At 36.7% G+C, this 18775-nt stretch overlaps 1 protein-coding gene across 1 annotated transcript in view; it reads left to right on the top strand.

The window, feature by feature from the left end:
• The window catches only part of MUC6 (mucin 6, oligomeric mucus/gel-forming), a 43121-nt gene that overhangs the window by 9686 nt on the left and 14660 nt on the right, over positions 1-18775 (top strand). The window contains exons 5-29 of the mRNA XM_030949094.1: positions 1035-1122; positions 1523-1632; positions 2581-2788; positions 3572-3694; positions 4361-4481; positions 4791-4929; positions 5088-5192; positions 5532-5604; positions 5872-6009; positions 6844-7005; positions 7485-7579; positions 8237-8369; positions 9016-9265; positions 10407-10459; positions 10582-10691; positions 11444-11595; positions 12363-12504; positions 12964-13074; positions 13443-13628; positions 14045-14284; positions 14715-14871; positions 15599-15742; positions 16265-16327; positions 17121-17168; positions 18452-18631. Of these exons, the coding sequence (XP_030804954.1) occupies positions 1035-1122; positions 1523-1632; positions 2581-2788; positions 3572-3694; positions 4361-4481; positions 4791-4929; positions 5088-5192; positions 5532-5604; positions 5872-6009; positions 6844-7005; positions 7485-7579; positions 8237-8369; positions 9016-9265; positions 10407-10459; positions 10582-10691; positions 11444-11595; positions 12363-12504; positions 12964-13074; positions 13443-13628; positions 14045-14284; positions 14715-14871; positions 15599-15742; positions 16265-16327; positions 17121-17168; positions 18452-18631 (3331 nt within the window). The remainder of the gene's footprint in view (positions 1-1034; positions 1123-1522; positions 1633-2580; positions 2789-3571; positions 3695-4360; positions 4482-4790; positions 4930-5087; positions 5193-5531; positions 5605-5871; positions 6010-6843; positions 7006-7484; positions 7580-8236; positions 8370-9015; positions 9266-10406; positions 10460-10581; positions 10692-11443; positions 11596-12362; positions 12505-12963; positions 13075-13442; positions 13629-14044; positions 14285-14714; positions 14872-15598; positions 15743-16264; positions 16328-17120; positions 17169-18451; positions 18632-18775) is intronic.

The raw sequence follows: 18775 nt of genomic DNA on the forward strand, positions 1-18775 counted from the left end.
GCATATATTTACTATTTTGATATTTATTCTTTTTTCCTGTTTTATCCATTACACTTGAAATAATCAACTTTGCATATTACTTTCCCTTGCAGCATTGGTAATTAGCTAAAGCCACCAGTGCTGAGATTTGTGGATACTTGCACACATTTTAATCTTTCTTCAGGGTGTTCCAGCAGCCTGAATCTTTTTCTTAAGAGATGTTTAAAGTTGTGTAGAACTTAATACTGTATGTGCCATAGTTTTGACTTTTTTATTGGGCTTCCCTGGGACATCTTTTGATTTCAAATATCAAGTGCTTCTACCAGTTTCTTTTCTCTTTCCCTTTTCCGAATCTTCTCAGGTTTTCCCTTCAAAATCCCCAATACATTTTCTCAGTGTGACCTTGATATTATTGCCACAAAAGACAATGAATTCTAAATTGATTAAGTTTACTAAAACAAGGAAATGTAGTAAATTGTCTAGGAGATTTATCAGCATTATTATCATATATAGAAGAGAAAATGCTAGTGTTGGGTTAATCTGACTATACAAAGAATATGTTTTTATTTCTCTGATCTAAGATTTTCATAATAATTCATTGTTTGTAGCCAGTATATATACCAAATGCTACCATTTTAGTCTCCAGAACAACAGAGAACTGAATAACCTTCTTCTGAAAATAGATTTTCTTCCTGTAACCTTAAGTTTCTTAAGAGCAGAAACCTGAATATTGGGCTCTGGCGACAAAGATATTAGCAGGCTTCAGCATTATTTTCTTTTTTTCCTGGATCCTTAGAATGTTATCCCCCTTCAATTCCCTATGTCTTCAAATCTTGTTTTTTTTATTAAATACTAATTTTAAAAAAACCACTATTTGCCTATTGGGGAAAGACTTCTCTGCTTACAGAATTCTTCCTCCAAAAAGTCACTGAAATGAATGAGAAGAATCACTTTTAATTGAGTGCTTGCACTGAATTTGTTTGAGAGAGTTATTGCTGTATAGATAATTTTACTTAGGGTGATCCTTTAAAATATTTTGTTCTATTTTATTTTAGGTTTTGGCTGAAAAAAAATACATGGGGAAAACATGTGGAATGTGTGGGAACTACGATGGTTATGAATTGAATGAATTTGTCCGTGAAGGTAAGAGACAAGGACATTTCAGAAAGGAGAAGAACAAGTTAAAGTGAGTCAAGGTGAAAATTGAATACTGTGATAAAATTGCTGTGTATCAGAATTGAGTAAAGCAGTCCCATGGGGCACCAACATACCTCATATGATTATGCTACCTACACTCTGTTATCTGCTATAAGCATAATATAATGGGTTCCTCACACAAGTGATAAGGACCCTTATCTTTTACAAACAGGTGGTAAGGATCACACTCTCCTGACTTCCACAAGAGGCAGTTGTTATTGGGAAAATTAACAAGTAGGACATTTAACAGTCAAACAGTAAATTCTGAGTTTTGCTACATCACAGTAACAAGTAAACAAATCAATGCAGTCTTTTTCCTGACAAATTATAACCCTTTAATTTCCAGGTAAATTGCTGGATACATATAAATTTGCTGCATTACAAAAAATGGATGATCCATCAGAGATCTGCCTGTCTGAGGAGATACCAATTTCTGCTGTTCCTCACAAAAAATATGTAAGAAAGATCTTCTTGACTTCTCTGCAGCATGATTCTTAGCAGGGGGCAAGATAGATAGAAATCAACAACAGAGGGGCAGTGGTTTCATAAAAATTATTTCCATGAAAATGGGTACAGTCAACATCTGTATAGCATGATATGAGAAAGAAAAGGAGTTCTTTGCATTAAAACCACATTTGAATAAAAGGCCACAGGCGATTTTGAGGCTAGATTTAAATCACTCATTTAGCTCAGAACTTTCTGGGATTCCAGGCAGGTTATCACAGGAAATTCATGGAAACCAGTAAAGCTTTAAGAACTTTTTATTTAACACCTGGAGACCTGATACTATGAGCTGTGCCGATTTGAAGATATTCACAATGCCTACGACATATTGCCAGATAACAGCACTGATAACAGGGACAGCCACCATCAACAGCTATCACAGTTCTAAGTGAAAAGAAAATCAGTGTGCCTGAGAACCTCTGAGACCTTACACTGCAGTAGGCACATGATAGGCAACACAAACATGCAGGCAACAGAAATGCACCAAGTGTGTGCTCCAAGAGGAATGAATTTTGTGATCTTCTCATCTGGGAAGTTTTTCACGGAACATGTTGTCTAATGTTTGCCGTGAGACAACATATTTCCTGTGTGTAATGTTCTCAGCCATTTTTAGGGGGGCTGATGGCACAGAAAGTGACTTAATTTTCAACATAATGAGAAGTGGAATTATTTCAATATATCAAGTTTTTTCTATTGTGCAATGAATTTATATTCCTTTCTATCTGTGAATTTCTCATGCATTTTAAGTCAAATATCCATTATAAAACTCTAGAGGGAAAAGCAAACAAAGTAACAAGAAAATCTAGCATATTACTAGGAATAACTAGCAGTGTTATTCCACTGTGGTTTTCATGTGGAGGAAATACCACCAGGAACAATATTGTTTCTCTTTTTATTCAGGCTGTGATCTGCACTCAGCTACTTAATTTGGTGTCACCAACCTGCAGTGTGCCCAAGGATAGGTTTGTCATTCGTTGCCAGCTTGATATGCAGGACTGCAGTGAGCCAGGACAAAACAACTGCACTTGCTCTACACTGTCAGAGTATTCCAGGCAATGTGCCATGTCCCACCAAATGGTGTTCAACTGGAGAACTGAAAACTTCTGCTGTAAGCTCAAATGGTTTATTCATGAGAGACTGTGCTTATTCTGTGTCTTAAATAGAGGGATAATGATAATAACTGGAATATTTTAAAAAGTCTCTACTGTCTTTAATCAAACAAATTATTTTCTGCAGAGAACAGTGTTCTTTGGAAAAGCTGTAAGGAGAGCAGGGAAACCTGAAAGAAGAAGGAAGCTCAAAACATAGCTCCTATGTCTAGATCAGTGGCAATAAAGCAGATAAACATCTACCAAATGAAAACTGTTTAACTTCTCAAACTTCCTACAGGAGGCTGCATGTTCTAAGAACAGTTTTCTTATTGCTGTACTTGGAAAATTAGCCAGTGAAGAGAGAGCACTTTTAAATAGCCCCTGAATCTTTGAACCTTTTTGCTAATAATTTCCACAGCTCCTTTTATTCAAAGATGATTTTCAATAGTCCTTTTTCAGATGTTCAACCTTCTTATTTACAATGACTGTTTGGAAGCAAAACCTTGAAGTACTACAGAAAATCTGATTTTTGGTACTTCATTAGGCTGCAGTATGGCCTGTTTGCCATTCTCCAAGCTTCTGAAAAAATGCTTCCAATTTTTTGGGCAAGAAAAATTAAAGAAAGCCAGAGTGAATATATGATGATGTATGAACAAAGAATACTCAAATGAAGAAATGAATATTGAGGCAGGATAAAAGAATGTTAGTGTCAGAAATCAGGTCTTTTCCTTGCTAGGTAGCAGGTGAAATATTCTATGTTTACACTTTAAAAATCTTAACACTCCCACTGTTTGTTGCAGCTGTGGGAAAATGTTCTGCAAACCAAATCTATGAGGAATGTGGTTCTCCGTGTATTAAAACCTGTTCCAACCCAGAGTACAGCTGTTCCAGTCACTGTACCTATGGCTGCTTTTGTCCAGAAGGTATCATTTCATCATATTCTTAATGGATCACACAAATGTTTTTTGCACATATCCAGTCAAGTGGAATGGACTGCTTAATAATGAACTAGCTGTGCATTTCAGGGCATTGTGCTGCTAGAACTGCTGTTTCTCAGGTAACATAATGTAACTGGAGTCTTGAGTAATTGTGGTCCTTCAAGATGGATGGTCACTCTTCACAAGAACAGAGCTATGAATACATTTTCCTCACAAGACCATGGTTTGTGATGGGATAAAGATATGCCATCTGCGTAAAGTTCTTTACTTAAATATACATTGATCAGACACCAGGAAGAGGTAGCATGCCTCAGAGGATTTCTGCAGTGTTATGGGAATTTTGTAAATTCCCTTTAAAATAATTCAAGATTAACTCATTACAGAAATCGTGATTATTACTATCATTTGCACTTCAAAATAGGACAATTGACTGTGCTTTCATATGACAAAGTAGTCAAAAGCTGTTGTCACTTGTGAATATTCAGTTTCATTTTAATTAGGAGGAAATATCCTGCGTGTTACATCTCAGAGTATGGACACTGGCTGTGCAAGAATAGCATTTTCAGGCCAATTTCCGAAAGCACTCAAGCCATAATAACTGTAGTGCTAAGTGAGGATGGGGAAAAAGGTTTTCTGTATCTTCTTTGTCAGGAACTGTTCTTGATGATATCTCGAAGAATCGGACATGTGTTCACATTAGCCAGTGTCCATGTACGCTGAATGGGAAAACATATGCTCCTGGTGAGACAATGAACGCAGCTTGTAGGACCTGGTGAGTAGCAGCAGGTACTTCCATGAGACAATAAAAAGTACCTTTACCAGACCATTGGAAAATTTTGCCTAACCTTTCAAAGGGAGCACCTTTCACAGTTTGGGAAAGTTTACTGACAATCCATACAAGAGTTCAGCAACTTTGAATTGAGATGAGCAACTTTGACTGATATGTGTAGACAAAGAAAATCAAAGGATAGAAAACATAAGGAGAAAACTTATAAAAATGACATATTTAATTGCTAGGAAGTAGCTGAGTTTTTAGAGCCTGAAGAAAAGAATATTGCACAGAATTTCTTGTTTTCTGCAGTAAATGTGTGATGGGTCAGTGGAATTGCAAAGACTTGCCCTGCCCTGGAAGGTGTTCACTGGAAGGAGGCTCCTTTGTTACCACGTTTGATTCAAGGCCATATCGATTCCATGGGGTTTGCACTTACGTTCTTATGAAGGTAATTTCAACAGAATATTGGATGGATATATTTTAGTCAGTATTTGGTTTCCTTTTGCAACACAAACTGAGGACTTCATAAGATACACATTTATTCTACAAATCATTGTTATACTGACATGGCTTCTCTTTTTACTTCTCTTTTCCCTTTCCCTCCAGAGTTCCAGCCTGCCACACAATGGAACCCTAATGGCTGTTTATGAAAAGACTGGGTATTCTCATTCTGAGACCTCACTTAGTGCTATAATTTACCAATCTACAAAGGTAGGTATTCCCTCCACAGGTTCCATTCAGGATTTTATCACTAGATTAGCAAAATAAGTGCTCAAAGTCATTGCTGGTAGCTTGAACTTAAAAATTATGGAGGATAAATACTGAAGATATATTTCTGCTCATGTATACACAGTAAAGATCTCAGTTGCTACATCAACTCAGGAAGGTATTTTCAGAGTGAAAGCTAAAAGCAGCATGTTATGGTGTGAGAAAATGCTTGAATTATTTTTTTTCTTTTACATAGATCATTGACAGTACAGTTGCTTAACTTAACATATAAATACCATCTGTAAAGATAGTTACTTCTGGTTCCATGTCCTCTTCTTACAGGACAAAATTGTGATTTCTCAGAATGATCTCCTTACTGATGATGATGAACTCAAGAGGCTGCCTTACAGATCAGGTAAAAAAAAAAACGGGGCATATAAGTTATATCCAAATTAAATTGTCTGTTTTTACACAACCCAGCATCTTTCACAATCTTTCAATTGCTAATACCAGGGGTTTTAGAGGAAGGTTAAAGTCCCTCCTGCTGCATCTGTTCCCCTGTGGAGAGTTGTGTGTGGGAGAAGAGTTGTAGACAGAGTGCTAGAACATTTATATATGTGTTAAAATCGTTACCTTGCAGTATCACCAACATCTCTATTTTTAAACGTGCTTGTTCCTTTAGGAGACATCACTGTTTTCAGACAGTCCTCCATGTACGTTCAGATGCATACAAACTTTGGGCTGGAACTTGCAGTTCAAACATCACCTGTGTTCCAGGCCTATGTGAAAGTTGGATCACAATTCAAAGGCAGAACACTAGGTAAGTAAACAAGTCCCCTTGCAAAAGAGGAAATTTAGGAAGTATAATTTTGATAACTTAGTATTCATCTTTTAGGAAATCAATTTTCTTCTCCATATTCAAAGAAAAAAAAATACATTGGAAACTGAATTGATTTTTCACTAATAACTTTAAAATTAATCAAAGAAACTAAAGGTGTTGCATTTTTCATACATAACACAGTGCTGTTCTGTATTTTATGTGTGCCTTTTTCAATATGTGCTATACTGCACAGTGAAGGAGCAACAAATAGGTCTGTGTGGTCTCTGCATCTTGGAGCACAAAGTTCTTTGAATGTAGTGCACGACCACTGTAAACACAATGAGCCTAAGAATCTAAAAGTTTCTGAGCTGATAATCACCAGATGGAGATGTTTATTGCACAGCAACATTAGCCACACAAGCGCATTTTGCATTCTGATTATGGGGAATTTACAGAGAGGCTTTGGCTTTTACAAAAGCCTAAATGCATATTCTTTGTCATTATGCATTTAATATACATAAGAAAACATGCAACTTCAAAAGTTTTTCATGGCCTTTCTTTTTTACATTATTTAAAACCACTTTTTTCTGAATAAAAGACAAAAACTTCTCTATGATTTTGTCATTGATTAGAAGCTGACACTCTTAACTTGAGGCGGCAGAGGCTCACTGACTGAATGTGTACATAATCAGCATTCTCTGGCTACTTGACCTGAGTAGTCGTTGACACTCTATGTAGAGCTTTTGAATCAATTGTCTCACTGTTATAGAATGATAGGCCACTGTGCACACATTCTTTAATTTCCACCGTCCCTTGCATTTCTGATGTTGTCAGGTTTGTGTGGCAATTACAATGGAGACACTACAGATGACTTTATGACTAGCATGGATATCACTGAAGGGACAGCCTCCCTGTTTGTAGATTCCTGGAGGGCAGGAAATTGCCATCCTGCCTTAGAGAGAGAGACTGACCCTTGCGCTTTGAGCCAACTGAACAGTAAGTACATGATTCTGTGGTAACTGATCTCTCCAGCTGGCTTTGTCTGACACTTCCATAAGCCCATACCAGGGAAATGAGAGAGCTGCACAGAAACGGAGACTGAGAGGATTGAACCTCACAAATTCAGATCTGGGATTGAGATGATGAATGAGAGTGGTTTGATCTGTCTAGTGAAACTGCAATGTCCACAAGTGTCTTAGGTTTGCTCAGCAGTACTGAGACTGAAATCCAGGTTTTGTCTTCCCAACTCTCTATTGCTATTGGTCTTAAAAAAAGAAATTGTGAAAAAGAAAAAAAAAGCTCTACTGAGCTGCTTGTACAAGAATAGAGTCTGAAAGCTAACAAGCTAGGAATTGTCCTATTGTTCAGTGCATCATTGCCGAAAGTTCACCTAAAACACCAAATTTTTGAAAATTTCCTTTTCCATTTTTTCCCCTAACTTTCCCTTTTTAATGTTTACTGTTTACTTTCATTAGAAATATCTGCTGAGACTCATTGCTCCGTTCTGACCAAGAAGGGTACAGTGTTTGAGAAATGCCATGCTGTGGTGAACCCTATTCCTTTCTACAAGGTATGAAGTTATTATGATGGATGTTGTACAGAGGGAGTCCAAATATAAACTAGATTGGACTCATATGCAGTGTCCCACGCATTGAATCAGCAATGCAGAGAAGCTTAGGAACAGGTGTGGTTTTGAAAATTATGTCTCCACCACACTGAAAGTCTGTTTGGTCACAGGCACCAGTCCCATCCCTGTGAATCAGAAAATATTTTTGCTCATGCTGCAGTTGTCCATGACAACAACTTTAATTGTGCAAAGTGTCGATTTTACCATGTGCATAATTGAGTTTAGTATACTTGTCAATCTACACAAAACATTTTGAATATTAAAAATGAGAAGCAGCAAATGAACAAAGGCATTTTTTATGGTACTAAGTATATTTTATTTACATCAGCAATGCAGTTACTCAGATATTTTCCATGAGTTTTAGTTATGCAGTAATATGTATCTTGTGTGACTTAGTTCTGTAGTTCAGCATAGAATCATAATGGTTAGGAAAGATTTTTGAGATCATTGAGTCCAACCATAAATACAACAATGCCAAGTCCACCACTACACCACGTTCCTAAATGTCACATCCACATGTCTTTCAAATACCTTCAGGGTTTAGCACTTCCAAATGTCTGGTCCCTAGTAACAAAGTACTCTCTGTGTGTTGGGTTTCAGAGATGTGTCTACCAAGCCTGTAATTATGAAGAGACCTTTCCGTATATTTGTTCTGCTCTGGGATCATATGCACGAGCATGCAGCTCCATGGGTTTAATCCTTGAGAACTGGAGGAGCAGTATGGACAATTGCAGTGAGTGCCTGAAGCAACTCTTAGTGGTCTGCCATCAGATGAGTAAGGAGGAAATAGTAATCAGAAAGAAGAGCTGCAACTGGGTAACAAATATCCAACTGTTGGATACCCTTCTAGTGTCTGTCTCAACAGGGTTGTTATTTCAAGACTGTATGATAAAGATTATTCATATGCTTTACGGTGAGCATGTGGATGCTTCCAGGACTTGATAATTAAGGTATAGAATAGCCAGAAAAATAAAGCTATCCTGTAAAATGAGAAAGAACTAGGGAAAACTGACTACAGATTTTATTTTATTATTTTGCAACTCAGACACAGGCATGGGTTTCACTGTTACTCAAAAATACATTGATATTTCTACTAAGCTTCCCTTTGCATTATTAAATTCCAAGATTCACAAAAAAGCTGTAAGGTATTTTACCTTCATGAAACTTCTGAACAGCTGCATAGTCTGCTGTTAAGTCTTGGTCTGCAACAAGTATTGCTAGAGCTCCACATCCACAGGAAGAGAAGCAGCTGGAAGCATTAAGCAATGAAACTACTGGCACAAAATAAGCAGCACATAATAAGCAAAAGAACATTATCTTTTACAAGGAAGACGATCAGTAAATGAAGTTTAACATAACTCTCTTGTCTTGTTTTATAGCCATTACTTGCACTGGCAATCAAACATTCAGCTACAACACTCAGGCATGTGACAGGACATGCTTGTCACTCTCCAACCGAGCCCTGGAATGCCATCCAACGGATATTCCTATTGAAGGCTGCCAGTGTCCTAAAGGAATGTACCTGAACCACAAGAATGAGTGTGTTCGTAAATCTCATTGTCCCTGCTACTTAGAGGACAGAAAGTACATCCTGCCTGACCAGTCAACAATGACTGGTGGGATCACTTGGTAAGTGTGTCAAGTTTAAAGGAGAGCAAACTGAAAATGGAGGTGAGGGGTCTTCATGTCTCTGTCAAGGGTCAACTGCAAGAAGCAAACAAGCACCACACAGCTACTTACTCACTCAAGCAGGATGTGGAGGAGAATCAGGACAACAGCAAGAAACCTTATGGGTAGAGATACAGACAGTTTACTAAATTTCTTTATGAATAATAAGCAAAAAGCTTATTTAAAAGCAAAGCAGCATGAACAATCAAAGCTAAGTAAGGAATTGGTTCAGAACTTCCTGTCAGCAGGCAGCCATTCAGATGTTTCCAGGAAAACATGAATTTGCCATGCGTAATGGTTTGCTGGGAAGATGAGTGCTGTAACTCAGAACATCCCTCCTTCTTCCTTCTTTACCTGAGCTTTTATTGCTGAGCTTGATGTGGTATAGTATGGAATCTTTCTTGGGTCAGTGGGGTCAGCTCTCCTGGGTGTGTCCCCTCCCAGTTTCTGCTCAGAATGAAAACACTTTGCTTCTCAGCCTCCTCCCTGTCAGGGCAGCCTGAGGAGAAAGAATGCTGGGACACTGTTCAGCACCAGCTAAAATAACATTGTGTTATCAACAACTTTTTGGTCACAAATCCAAAACACAGCACCACTGAGCTGCTAAAAAGAAAATTAACTCCATTCCAGCCCGAACCAATACAGTCTCCTTTATTTTTAATAGCATAAATTTATTTTTCAAGACAACTTTTTTGCCCTTTTCTAAACTACAGATATTCTAACTGAGCAGAAAACATTTTACTTACCTTCAGCTTGGAAATGTTACAGAGAAAAATAAAAAATAACAGCTGAGATCTGATTTTTCCTACTAGGAGATTTTGTCAACAGCACTTAGCTATATTCCAGACCAACTTTTGGAATAACTTGATAGGCCATCCTCATAGTGACAGTTGCCTACTAGTGATAACAGGCATTCACTTTCCAAAATGATGTTACTTTAGAATACAGAAAGTGAAGAGACAAGTTCAGGACTCATATTCCACTTCAAAGGATGGGAAGGAGGTAGTAACATGAGTGAAGCATTTTTAATAAAACAATTTTGCAAAAAATCAAAATTTCTTTCTTAGAAGAGATTTTCATTGATTTTTCTTTTTCTTCCTAGCTACTGTGTTAATGGGAGGCTAAGTTGCACGGGCAAACCTCAAAATCCTGCAGGTATGAGTTTGATATTGTTTACTTAGAAACATTTTCTGTCCTTTATTTTGTAAAATTACTACTTCACTGTTCTCTTCTATGTTAATTTCTCCTCAGTGTTAATTTTTCTTCCTTTTTCCTAGAAAGCTGCAAAGCTCCTAAGAAATACATATCATGTTCTGACAATTTAGAAGACAAGTATGGAGCTGCATGTGCCCCTACCTGTCAAATGCTGGCTACTGGAATTGAATGTGTGAGTTTCACAGCTCTGGGATATTTATCCTTTTGAGAGAGGTAGAATGTTCTAGTTGTTACTTAGAACTAGACTACATTGCTTCTAGTGAAATTAAAGGAATTATTTTATTTTACATGATGCAGTTAAATATCAGGCTGTGGACAGAAAAATTGTACATATAATTAAGAGGTGATTAAAGAAATTAATTGCATGAAATAATGAATTAAATTATATTAGAATAAAAATCCATTAAGGATGCTTAACTTACATGGCTATAATCTCTGGCTCCAGTACTCCATAAGCTGTGGCTCCATGTGAATGGAAATATGGGGTTTATGCTTCCTGTTCTATTTTTTCTCAACTCTTTGCTGCTGTTGATCACAGAATGCAGGAAACCAGGGCTAGGTGAAGATCTGGGCTGTCCTGATTGGGTTTTCTTATATTAAGGAAACAGACTAATTGGAAAAATTGTAATAAGCTTCCTTGATATGAAGAATATTCTGTTGTACTGTTTTTGAAAGACTGGTAGTGATGGAAGATAAATTTTTCAGAGTCTTCAGGCATGTTTAGTATCTCAGATCACAAGTATAAGTTACAGCTTCAATGAAACTAGTTCAACTGACAGCATATTAATACAAGGAACATCACAAAACTAAAATCAAGCCCAAATGGAGCTTGGCACAGGTTTGCTCTTGACACCATTCACATCCAAGATAAAATGCATCTCATAATCTTTTCTTTTTGTTTTGCAATCTGTTGGCCTTTCCCAGATACCCACAAAGTGTGAATCAGGCTGTGTCTGTGCTGATGGCCTCTATGAAAATCTTGATGGCAGGTGTGTGCCAGCTGAGGAGTGTCCATGTGAATATGGTGGCCTTGCTTATGGAAGAGGTGAACAAATACAGACAGAATGTGAGATCTGGTAAGAATCACAGGGTTTTTCATTGCAAATCTTCTGTTTCACTGAAATGTACAGTCACATAAAAATAAGTGTTTAACTGACTGGAGAGTAGGAAATGGCAAGAGCTGAAAGGAAGAAATACCATGACAGAGTACAGGGATTAACAAGAGAGAGAAGCTTAACATTTGATAATATGTGTATGGGTAAGAGTCATTGTACCAGCCTCAGGGATAATTTCTGCCTTATATATGTTCAGGAATAAAGACAGCAGTAAGGCCTGTGACTGTAAATGATATAAAGTCAAGTATTATTAACAACCCACTTAAGTAAAGATGGGGGCAAAATCTATCTTTCTTTTCTGTAGATGAAAGCAACCACCCCCAAAAAGATTCCCATCTCTTTAGCAGCATTCTCAAAGTACTTTATTCCCTTTCCAGTTACTAATCTATTATTAAAAAAACCCAAAACACTCCCCAAATTACACAGAGCAGTGATTTCTGATTTCATTAAGAGCAAAAATAAATGGGTTTTATATACTATTTCTTTAATGAAAAAAGTACAAAAATACGAAAAGTACAAACATACAAAAAGGTTTCTTCTTTATTATTAATTCATTTTCTAGGCAGTCCATAAATTTTAATTCTGGTTCCTATATTAACCATAACTTGGTCTCAGTATACATAAGTCAATTAATTGAACATGTTATTGATAAAAAATATATTTAAAAATAAGCAGGTGAAGATGGCATTTCTTTGAAATCTGAGTGTGGTTTCTGTTCTCACTCCCAGCACTTGCACAAAAGGCAAATGGAAATGTGTTCAGAAAACAAGGTGTTCCTCCACCTGTAATCTGTATGGAGAAGGCCACATCACCACCTTTGATGGACAGCGTTTTGTGTTTGATGGCAACTGTGAATACATATTAGCTATGGTAACCTGCTTCCTTCTGGTTATTGCAGCAGCATCTCACCATCAAGAAACAGCTGGATTTAAAAGACTAATAAAAATATGCTAGGATGCATCAATAAACAGTACAGCATTTTGAATCTTTATAACCACTTACTGAGTTTCTATATATTATGTTTATTTCAATGCTTAGAATGAAAATATTTTACTTCTAAAAAAACATAATTTTCATACAATTATAACCAATTTTAGATTTTTAAAAAATATGTTTAAATAGTCATCGTATTCTGTACCAGATAACTATGTCTTTTAGGGAAGTTACATCAGTTTGACCAGCAAAGCAGAGGTCATTGCCTCCCAAAACAGAATTACTCGTGACATTTTAAGCATCCTGTATTTTCTTATATTTTTTAAGTTGGAAGACTTCAGGCACAGTCTACTGAGCCTTTGTGATTCTTATGGTTTGTTTTGGGTTTTTTTTTAGGATGGCTGCAGTGTTAACAGACCCATTTCCTCTTTCAAAATTGTCACTGAGAATGTCATCTGTGGGAAATCAGGAGTTACGTGCTCCAGATCCATCAGCATTTACCTTGGGGTAAGCTTTTCTTTCTGCCATTATCCAGCTGAGTAGATTTTAAGACCAGGTTTTCTTCATTTTTTGGAAGCTTTAGCTGTATCTTAAGAGAAAATTTCACTTACAAGATCTATGTGCTAAAGCTAGAGCCTTGGTTTTAGTAGGAAATGCCATAGCTGTTTGTTTGGGTTTTTTTAATTCTCATGTTGTGTTTCATTCTCCAAGAATCTTGTCTATGTAGAAGCCAGGAAATTTTGAAGTTTACTCTGCAGTGAATTGCTCAATCAAAAAAATACTGTTTTCCTGCTGCAGTATCACAGCAGCTGAACTTCAGCAAGGAAAATACTGAAACTTGATAAGTTGTAACTTCCAAATAAATTTTCTTCCAGAATCTGACAATCATACTGAGAGATGAAACCTTTGCTATCTCTGGGGAAAATCCTGGTATAAGATACAAAGTGAAAAAGAATGCTCTTCACCTGATGTTTGATATCATTATCCCAGGAAAATACAACATGACTCTTATTTGGAATAAGCACATGAACTTCTTCATCAAGATCTCCAGAGAAACACAGGTATTGTAGAATAATTTCCTTAAAGTGTCCCTCCATTCAAATTGAACATTTGATTATGGTTGCCTTGAATCTCTGTGATGGCAAAGATTTTCCAGAAATGCTACCAGCAATTAATTTTTATCATTATCTCCAAAACAGCAGAGATCTTCACAAGAGGCTAACTTTTAAGGGATTTCTGTACTGCATTCAGGGAATTTCTGGGCTAAGTGTTTGTAATTTATGCAATTGCACATTTGAATTTGATCTCTAAATGGTGACAGTTTACAGTTTAGAGGAGAAACCCATGCACAAGTATGTTATGAGAGAGTATTTGTAGATGACATTCACTCCTGAAGCACAGGAAACCGTCAGTGACCAAAAGGAAAGGTGAGAACTGTAACTTGCTGAATTGGTATTGGTACTTTAATTGAATCTAGGAAACCATCTGTGGTTTGTGTGGTAACTATAATGGCAACATGAAGGATGACTTTGAAACTCGAAGCAAGTACGTGGCATCAAATGAGCTGGAATTCGTCAACTCTTGGAAAGAGAATCCTCTCTGTGGGGATGTGTACTTTGTAGTGGACCCTTGTAGCAAGAACCCTTATCGTAAAGCATGGGCAGAAAAGACATGTTCCGTCATCAACAGCCAGGTTTTTTCTGCCTGTCACAATAAGGTAAGAATTTTTTTGCTCTTTTTTTATTTATAGGCATAATCTGTATTCTTCCAAATGCTCACGCTTCAACAGGGAATTTTCTGTTTGGCAAAATATTTCAATAAAATACATATTAAAATGTTTATGGCTCACATTTATGTTAATTTTCTTTTTTTTAAATTTGCACTTCACCAGCCCTTTTGTGAACACAAATGCTAAGTATGCTATTAACTGATTAGCTAAAACTACAAGAGCAAAAAAAAAAAAAAAAGAAGACTTAAGAATCAGGAATTAGTCAGTCTGTTCGTGATGCCTGATATTGATCAATGCATTTTCAGGTGGTGAAAACCAGTGAGAAATGTGGCTAATGCTGCCGTGGCTATGCATATACACAGAGTGTAATAGGCACAAAATAATCTTGGAAAATGAATCCCTTCCTTTTGCCATGCAGGTGAATCGGATGCCCTACTACGAGGCCTGCGTCCGAGACTCCTGTGGGTGTGACATTGGAGGGGACTGCCAATGCATGTGTGACGCCATCGCAGTCTATGCCATGGCATGCTTGGAAAAGGGCATCTGCATTGACTGGAGGACCCCTGAGTTCTGTCGTGAGTTTCCTTAAGCTCTCCTTAAACAGGTTTAAGAGATTTTTATTGTCAGTATATTCATTTGGCAACATGGGAAACTTAGTAATAACTACCTCCGAGTTTGCATTTTGTCCGTGGGCAAAGCGTTAACCTCAGTCACCTGGGTTTTGAAATCTCTACTTTACCAAAATATTTTAATTCTTTTTGCCATGGAATAATGAGAGAGAAAATAATGTGCTCACAGAAAGCAGATTGTTTCTTCTGCTATCAGTGTATAGTGCAGTGTGAGTTTGCCAGCAGAGAAAGCATGAAATTGTAAAAAAAATGTTTCATTTGAGCTATGGTGAAATCAATTTCTGTGTGGATGTCAAGGGAATGTAGACAGCTGTGTTGGCTGGAACACTGTAAAACAGGAAAATGACATCAAGGTGTTCCAAAACAGCAAATACAAAGGAAAAAAGAGGATGAACATGCTATAAATCAATGTTAGAGTTGTCATCTTTGATGATTTCTTTCCACATTTCAATATATTGTGTATGAAAAGTTGTGGAAATATCATACTGTACTTGCAAAAAAGAATCTGACTTCTGTGAGTTAAAATACATATTTACATCAGAAGCTAATCACTGCAGTGAAGGCTTTTTTATTCCAACTGTTAATTGATTTTGTCTTCCTTCTAGTACTTTGGAGGTATCATGCCAGTAATTTGAAAAACAAAAATCTTCTCTCTTGCTTGTCCTTTCTTTAGCTGTCTATTGTGAGTATTACAATTCTCATAAAAGAAAAGGAATTGATGATGCTTTTTCCCGTGGCTACAATGATGACAAATGCACCTGGCACTACAGGCCTTGTAACTGTCCAAATCAAAACTACAAATATGTCAATATTGAAGGTAATAATCTCTACTACTGTAAACCAGGAAACAGTAACATAATTGTTTCAGTGCTGTTGTTTTTTTTTTTAATCAGTCATGCCACAGAGTAAATAATGATAATCTAATTGATGTTATTTTTGAAGAAGTTTTGCTGATGTTTCCCTTACTAGTAGTGTTTTAAATACATAATCAACTCAGTAGATGTACTAAATTTAGCTTTATATCAAGCTCAGACTGTCTGGAAGAGAAATTCTCACTTACACCAAATCAAAAGAATGCACTGTACTTAGGAAAGAAAATGTGGAGAGAGAAATTAGTATTTTTATTAAACAAATGGATGTAGCTGGAGAAACTAAACAAATTCCTACATAGACAAAACCTCCATCTGAGGATAACATTGGAAATACTTACCTGAATAGATGATGTTGAATGTGATACTGTTTTTAATAACAGATAAATAATATATTCAGTTATAAATAGTGTAAATTAAATGCCTTTCTCTGAGAAATGTAAAACAAACTTCTCTTCCCCTTTCTTCAGGCTGTTACAACTGCTCTCATGATGAATACTTTGACCATGAAGAAGAAAGGTGCATGCCATGTGGTAAGCAGCATTTCTTTGTCCACAGTAACTTGAAAACTACAACTTTTGCACAGACTCAGAGAAGATATTTTTCTAGTATCTCTCCATAAAGGAGTGTTGATCTAAACATAACTTCCTTTCAAAATAAACCCATTACTATACTGCTTGTAAAATACAGTATTGGTGTTCTAATCTGTGTGAGTCACAGGCCCAGCAGAGCTGTGAGTCTCAGAGGTATTCAACACATTTCACAGGAAAAAAAGGGAAATGTGTAGCAGAAGAGCAGATTTAGCTACTGGACTCAATAAATATCTTTCTAGATTTTTTTTAAATTAACTTGAGGTTTATTACCATATGTCTTATTTCCATGAAAACCTATCTTAATAAATCAGGTTTTGGATAGACTCTAGCTGGACAGTTTGGATTTTCATACAGATGTAAAAAAAACCTTAAGAACAAAATTCTCAAACAAAATTCTGTCTTGAGTAACCAGGATCTCAGCTAGTGATCTCCCTTACATACAAAACCATGTTCCACTACCCCTGAAAACTGAGGTGCCCTTAGCCATAAAAGTCATAACAAAGATAGGAAAAACTTACTAGTGTTCATTATAATAATGAGATGTATTGATTTCTTTGTAATTAAGTTCTTTGATGTGACTTTGACTACTGAAATATGTAAGATTAAATACTTTCAGGAATAGCTCAGTAATTAGCACAGTTCTTGGAATCCAATCCAATGAGATGTACCTTATCTGGGATATTTTAATATGCTTTTATTCACAAATATAACCTGTTTTGCCTTTATGTAACAGGACAAGTAAATGTTACCACCACACCCGTACCATCTTCACACTCACCAGGTTAGTTTACACAGTTGACCAATTGTGTAACTTACACACTATGTCCTGATAAGTGTTTATGAAATCAATAATGTTCTTATTGTGTGATATAGCAGCATTATCAGTTTCACATGCATAAGGTGAAATGTTAAAAAATGTCCTTGTACCATAATATCCTGGGCAGCATCAAAGGCTTCATAGCCAGCAGGGCAAGAGAGGGCACTGTGCCCCTCTGCTCTGATGAGAGCCCACCTGGAATGCTCTGTCCAGTCTTTAATTCAAGAAAGACAGAGGAGGGCCATAAAAATGACCAGAGGGCTGGAACACCTCTCCTGTGAGAAAAGACTGAGATCTGGGGTTGTTCAGCATGGGGAGGAGAAGGGTCCACGGAGATCTCTTTGTGGCTTTTCAATACTAGAATGGGGCTTATAAGAAAGATGGACACACTTTTTAAGTAGGGCCTGTTCTGATGGGACAAAGGGTAATGGTTTTAAATCAGAAGAGAGAAAATTCAGACTAGATATAAGGAAGAAATTGTTTATGATGAGGCTGGTAAAACACTGGAAGATGTTGCCCAGAGAGGCTGTTGAATCCCCTTACCTGGAAGCATTCAGTTAAGGCTGGAGAGGCATTTGAGCAGCTTGATCTAGTTGAAGACATCTCTGCTCATTGCAGAGGGAGTGGATTAGATTATCTTTAATGGTCTAAGCCAACCCAAGTCATTCTATGATGAAAAGGATCTCACATAAACTTATGCCAAATCTTACCAGGGACTGGCCATATAACACTTCAACAATTGAAGAAAGTCTTTATGGAAATGTGTGACTGACCATACCAAATCCCTATAGCCTGATACAGGAAAGGAATCTACAGATCTTGATCTTAAATTTGTTAGAAACTCCATTAATTTCCCTGAAGATAGATGGTATTTGAAAACTTTATACTGTGGCTTGTGTGAATAATAAAATTATGGATACTATTTGATATAGGATTGGAATATTGTTCCATCTCTGCTGATAGGAACAATGGTTTATGCCAGATTCACTTTAAAGTCAAGAAAAAGGTATAAAGCATTTCCAAGAATACCTGTTTAATGTATTCACTGCACATAATAGCAAAGGAAGCAATGGATAACAGCTCTTCAAGGTTTAATTTAAAAGGTACTGGGTTTTAATAGTAGCTACTGCTAATAGCTATAAAAACACTTGTTTTACTTTAGAAAAATTCCATTAATATACATATGTTATCAATAGATTATTGAGGACTATTTCTCATCTTTTAATTTTGATTTTTTTTTCTCTTAGTAACAACAGTGCAGCCTAAAGTAACAGGAAGCTCTACCATGAGCACACTTCCAACAGTACCTAGGACTTCTTCTGCAACAACTGCATCACCTGAGACTACAAATCCAACAATAACTACAAAAATTACAGTTCCAAGAACTTCACCCTCACAACCTCTTGTCACAATAAAGTCAACTACTGGTAGGTTTTTAGTGTTATTGTCTAAAATAAATTATTACAAGCTTGTTCTAAACCTCTGTGCATCGTTGAGATACCATTCTTAGGAATGCATTTCAAATTCAGACAACATCCAAGCGTTAGACTCCAAATCATGAAGCAGGCAAA

This window comes from Camarhynchus parvulus, chromosome 5 (genome assembly GCF_901933205.1).
Source record: "Camarhynchus parvulus chromosome 5, STF_HiC, whole genome shotgun sequence".
NCBI classification, from domain to species: Eukaryota; Metazoa; Chordata; class Aves; order Passeriformes; family Thraupidae; genus Camarhynchus; species Camarhynchus parvulus.